Raw genomic sequence first — 6,000 nt, 5'->3', positions numbered from 1 at the left:
TCTTGTAAATTATTGACAATAGTAAAAGCCTCCACACAGTCTGTCTCACATATAATGTCTCTTTGTCCCGAGTCCCATGCTAAAAGAAAGCCTCTCCAAATAGCAAACAACTCTCCTTGCAAAATGCTACGACTCTCAATTGTTCCCAGACAGCCTCGTTGCCACCTTCCCTTCCAATCTCTGCTAACACAAGCAAAACCAACTCGAGCACCACTGTCAGGATAGCTAGCATCACAATTAATCTTAAAGGTACCCACTGAGGGGGAATCCAAGAGCCACTAATGGTTGAGGGGATAGATAGTCGTTGCAATTCAAAAATATTTCGGAGTTCCTTTTCTAAGGACAAAGTCATACCAATCACCTTGTCTGTGGTCCAATGCTCGTGAGGATGAAAGATCTCGTTATTTCTCGAACACCAAATCCACCAAAGACCAGAAAAGAATCTAAAGGGGCGCTGTTTGCTATTATGTAAGAACCAACTCATCAAATCTACTGGTTGATCGGAGATCCCTAAAGCTTGCCAAACAAGTTGGGCTTTTGGACAATCCCGAATACAATGTAAAACCGATTCCTGACCTGAGAAACATCGTGGACAGCTATCCGTGTGCGAAATGCCCATCCTAAAACGAAATGCAGCAGTAGGAAGAGCCTCCCGAAGACATAGCCAGGCCAAAAATTTGTGCTTTTCCGGAACATGTTGACGCCAAAGCCAAAGCTAATTACCCCTATCCTTCCAATTAAACATCTTCTTACTGATCCACAAATAACCACTATGAGTATCATAAACCTTTGAGGCCGCACCAGTCCAACACTAACCGACCTCTGAACTAGCTTAAACATCTGAGTTGTAAGAGTTAATGTTGCTCTGCAGAGACTGATTCAGAGGAGAATAGATATTCTCAAGGTTCCACTGTCCAGATGACCAAAGATCAAAGATCCTGAGATCCGAATTAAAAATGTGAACATAATCCATCTCCTGACACAGTCGCCCCTCGCTTCTCCATTTAGAAAACCAAAAGTTACAATTAATTACATTTAGTGAATTAGGCGAAATAAATGTTACGTCAATTTTGTATCTCAATTAATCTTTTTAACTCATTTAAACTTCATAGATTAAATATATAATTATAAATTATTTAGTATTATTAATTGTTGTTGGTATTATATATTAGTCAAAAATATCGTAGTTGTCTATTGTAGTCACAAATCTATTATTTTAATGTCTAATACATTAATCAAATTAATTAACTGATACATATAATGAGTATAATTAATTTGGTTTAATCATAAAAAAATTAAAAAACACATCTAATATAATAATTAAATAATATCTATATTGTCTGTTTTATTTGTAATTTTATTATATAACTTATAAATTAATCAATTAATTAACTAATATAATAAATTATAACTAATAAATTAATATAAATTATAATAAATGATCTGATACTTAAAGATAACACTACAAAATTTCAACTTGTTTATGGCAATTTGTTTGTGGAGGATTTTTAAAACCTCCATAATATATTTTATTTGTGGCAAAATATAAAATCTCCATTAATTAATGTTAGTTTAAAACTTTAAGCCCAATTGTCCAAACAAATAGCCCATCCCATCCCATCCACTTTCTCTATTCTGATTAAACTCAAACAAAAATTTGTCATGACCAAAAAAAAAAAAAAAAAAAAAACAAAAATTTGTCCAAAAAATTAGAAGAGGAAGAAGAGTGAGAATGAAACCCTAGATCTACACCACCATATTCATCTCTTCACCATTGTCACCATCAACCTCGCCATAGCATCTGAGATCAGAGAGAGAGTAACTGGCGATGCCTGCGTTTGAGTCAGATCGAGCTGCTGCCAAGCGCGCTACTCAATCTTGCCAAAAACGGTAAATCCTCCATTCCTCTTCCTCGATCTCCTAGCGTGTTGCTCCCTTCGTTTCAATTTTTGGCAAATTCGATCGTGCATGTCTCTCGGTGTAAATCCTTCGGTGGTTGTGTCTTGCAGAGAAAATGGTGAACGTCATTGTCAAAGAAGGAGCTATTCTGGCTTTGGTTCAGCACCTCCAAGCTCCTCCCGTGACAGAAGAAGATCTGGTTCAGAAGCTGTTGCCATTTGAGCATGAGGTTGAGAAAGGGAGTGCTTTTGCACTTGGACTTCTTGCCGGCAAGGTAACTTCTACTCCCCCTCCCCTAGTATTAATTATTGTTTAGGAATTATTACATTAGAACTCATTTGTACCGTGAATTTTGCACTCTGAGGTGCATCTGATGTTTGATGTGATTATGTAAAAGTACAAGTTAAGATTATGGTTATGCTTCGATAACTACCAATTACTAGATAATATATTCCTGTAATAGATTACCAGAAGCGTTAGTTTATTTAAATTCTCTTACTCAGTGTTAATTTTAAAATGTTATATTTCTGTTTCTTGGGAATACTAGGAAAATAATAACCCAGATATCTTATTTAACTTAATATTTAAACTCTTGCATGTGTTTTATTCATAGTTGTTTCATTAATTGTTTGAGTCTTTTAGATATGATAATTGAAAGCAGAGTAACAACCCTCTTAACTAATTCTGATTATAGCACTCGAGTGTGATGCAATGCATTATATTCTGAATTTCTTATTTCTATGGATGCATGGTTTGGTGTTAAAATTTTTCTTCAGGTCCTTTCGAGCATGAGGATGCTTATGGTTGAGGACTCCAATAACGCTCAGAATGATTCTTTCTTGTTGGATGATAGCTCCAGGTTAGATTGCTTCCAAATGGAATGAGATTTAATAACATAACATGAACTTTGAGTGAAAACTTGTATAGCAGGCTCATATCTTTCAGTTTTTTGGTCTAAAGTTGAGATGTTAACTAAGCATAACTCCGTTTTCAATTTTATTTTTGGATACGTGAAGCATAACTCCGTTTTACTGAGCATGAAAATTTGAGTTCTTCTAACTATATATTATAATTTCTAGTATCTCATTTCAGGTATACATTAATGACTATGGCCTTGTGAAAAAGTATAGGGATCTTGAAACTCATAGAAACATACCATACATGTTAGTATCATCATTATTTCAAGATATTAAGGTTCATTATTTAAGTGAAAACTTGAGCAAAACAAAGCATGTAGTATTAAGTTTCATTATTTTGGCATCACTTTAGCCAGCTTTAATGCCATTTTCTAGTGGAAGGTGGAAAGTTTAAAACTTAAGTTTTGGTAATATTAGAATATTTTATCTAATACCATCAAATCGGGTTCCACAAGTTCCACTTAACTCTTCTAAAAGAGTGCATTATGTGAATCCAAACCCAGTTACCCAAAATAGGAACTTAAGGAATCTGGGATTTATATTCAGTTTCAATATTTGAGTAAAAAGTCATGTTTGTCTTCCTTGAACAGGGAAAACAAGAATCTTACCGATTTTAAAGTTGGTTGTTAGAGTTGAAATATTTGTCGAGAATGGATAATTTCTGATTTGATGCCTTTCATCATAATATTTTCAAGAGATGTGGTTCTTTAATTCCACACACATATCAGGTATGTGATGTATAGCCACTTAGGTTTAACATAAAAATTATGATTATTTTATTCTGTGCCCCATGAAAGTCAAGGAGATTTTGTCTCACTATCCATCCAACTATAAGCAATCTGCAGTAATCCCTCCGCTTGATCTTGCCTAACAGCAGCATGGGGGCTGGCTCCCTGTTTCTGCAATGAATGCGGTATGTTACCCTCCTGCCTGAAGGATTTTTCTTAGTATATCTGGTTATATAAGCAATTCATAAGATTTCAGATTTTGAGTTACTGAACTATTATTATTATTATTATTATTATTATTATTATTATTATTATTATTATTATTCCTTGGTGTGTAATTGTAATGATTATTGTTGAACATGCAGTGATGACAGCAATGTATGAATATGGGAGTAGTAGTGAACCATCATTCTCAACTGCTACTCAGGATTCTTCTGCTGATGATGATTTCTCAACAGAGTATCTTCAAGATGCTTTGCTTGAATTCGGGGATCGTTCCAAACGTAGGCGCTTGCTGCCAAATGTTGACAATCATCATGATCAACAATATTCCAAGACTAGTAGTAGTGATCTTGAAAAGGTATATTATATTTTCATCTTAATTATCAGTTTCAATAATTATATGATCTCTTCTTATATATTATTCTTCTTGTTCGTCAGAGCTTGTGGAACTTGAACCCCACATACTGCATGAGCCAGAATATAGAAAGTATTTTTGGACTTTCAGGTACTGCATGCTACAATGTTTATTATACTATTGCAAAGATCACAAATAAAAGAGCAATAATAATACTAATATAATTATATACTTTTTTTCTTATTATTAATTAGATGAGGACATAATAAGCACATTTTGGAGTAGAATAATGAGAGAGGAAGCAAAGATTCTTGTAGAAGAAGAGACAACAACAAGTACTAATACCATATTATCAGGGGAAATGGAATTCATGGTGAGTCTTTTTCTTCGACTTGTATCTTAATACGTGGTCCTATTCCTCCTAGTGTTTGCACTGGTTCATGATAATATATTCATTGGAAATAATTGCATAAATACATAACTGGAGTGAATATTGATGTGGTAGCTTTAGATATCCTTGATAACAAATTTTACAACTTTCTGGAATTTACGTTTTAGAGATATTGATTTCTCTTTATTACTATTATTATTTACGATTTTTTTTAATTAAAATGGGACTTAAGCCCATGAGAAGAGAAAACTAAGCTATAATTATTTGGGGTATGGGAATTTCTCTACAATCATTATCAATAATACTCCTAAGGTTCTAGGAAGCATATCAACAAAATGAAAATTAAAATTTGCCGTCATTTTCTCTTTAGCAAGTCAATCTGTATATTTATTTCTTTCTCTATATGTGTGCTAGAATTTTAGATCCCATTTCTTATCAATATAAATCGCAATGTGGTTAGCAATATTGTCAGGGTGTTGTGAGAGTTTCTTTTTAAAATTGTTAAAATAATCGTTCTAGAATCAAATTTTATTATTTTTTTGAGTCTTAAGTCTTAGACAGTCTCAAGACCATATAAAATTTCTATAATTCAACCTTAAAAGTTGTATGCACTTTAAGATTGACCTTATATCCTTTTCCTATCAACTCAGCTTATGATTAACAGTAGGAGTTGGTTTTTGTTCTGTTTACAGTACAAAAGATTGGAGCATGAAGCAGAAGAAAAGGCACAAGCCCTGAAGGAGATTAGAGAGACAGTGAATCACAGGAATCATATAGATGGCAGTGTGAAATTGATTGGTACTTCATTATTTAGCTAGCTTTGGATTCAGCACCCATTCCATGGTTAGTACCACCATTGACAATACATTTGGTTTTTGTAGAGCAATTAGTAATTGACTCTCTAATTGATGTCACTACAATAGAAGGATAACTTAATATTAGTGATATTTAAGCATAGTAAGAAGTGTATTATTTTAGTGATTACTAGTTTATAGCGGTTTACTAGTTTACACCTTTTGAAAGTTTTTTTTCTGTATCTTTCATGAGAATTGTGATTCGTTTACGGGTAGCAGGCTGTAATCTGTTTTTGATTGGATTGGCTTAACTTTGAAGCTTACAATTATGTATTGAATTTAGTTGGATTTTCTTGTTTTGTGGTGATTTTATGAAATTCCTGAACCGAATTGGTGTTTAAGACTTATCTTTGAGTGTGTTTACTATTTTTTATATTAAAAAATAAATTTTTAATTTGAGAGTATGTAAATGAGATGGGATTAATAAATGATTTGAAATTAAAAATAAATAAATAATTACAGGATTTGTGGAGGTTTGAAAATCTCACAAAATAGTTATTTTTTGTTAAATTAAAAAATTAATTTGTGGAGGTTTTAAATTGCCACAAAAGTGATTTAAAATTCCCACAAAAGTCTAATATAAAACCCCCACTAAATAGATTATAAAACCCCCACTAAATAGATTGTGGAGGTT

At 32.9% G+C, this 6,000-nt stretch overlaps 1 protein-coding gene across 5 annotated transcripts; it reads left to right on the top strand.

Moving 5' to 3' along the window:
- Window positions 1-1,630: 1,630 nt before the first annotated feature.
- On the top strand, window positions 1,631-5,657 carry LOC112771601 (uncharacterized). Of its 5 annotated transcripts, none has more exons than XM_025816388.2 (9): window positions 1,633-1,890; window positions 2,010-2,173; window positions 2,676-2,758; window positions 3,407-3,544; window positions 3,662-3,729; window positions 3,910-4,124; window positions 4,205-4,271; window positions 4,376-4,494; window positions 5,205-5,657. In XM_025816388.2, the coding sequence occupies exons 6-9, from the start codon at window positions 3,912-3,914 to the stop codon at window positions 5,328-5,330; spliced, it is 525 nt and encodes a 174-aa protein (XP_025672173.1). In that variant the 5' UTR covers window positions 1,633-1,890; window positions 2,010-2,173; window positions 2,676-2,758; window positions 3,407-3,544; window positions 3,662-3,729; window positions 3,910-3,911; the 3' UTR covers window positions 5,331-5,657. The 5 variants fall into 5 exon arrangements, with proteins under 5 accessions (XP_072080494.1, XP_025672173.1, XP_072080495.1 ...); XM_072224394.1 differs by having other exon boundaries at window positions 3,652-3,729; XM_072224393.1 differs by having other exon boundaries at window positions 1,631-1,890; window positions 3,407-3,729.
- Window positions 5,658-6,000: the final 343 nt, after the last annotated feature.

Source organism: Arachis hypogaea, chromosome 18, assembly GCF_003086295.3.
Source record: "Arachis hypogaea cultivar Tifrunner chromosome 18, arahy.Tifrunner.gnm2.J5K5, whole genome shotgun sequence".
In the NCBI taxonomy this organism is placed as follows: Eukaryota; Viridiplantae; Streptophyta; class Magnoliopsida; order Fabales; family Fabaceae; genus Arachis; species Arachis hypogaea.
This window is presented reverse-complemented; position numbering and strand designations above follow the sequence as displayed.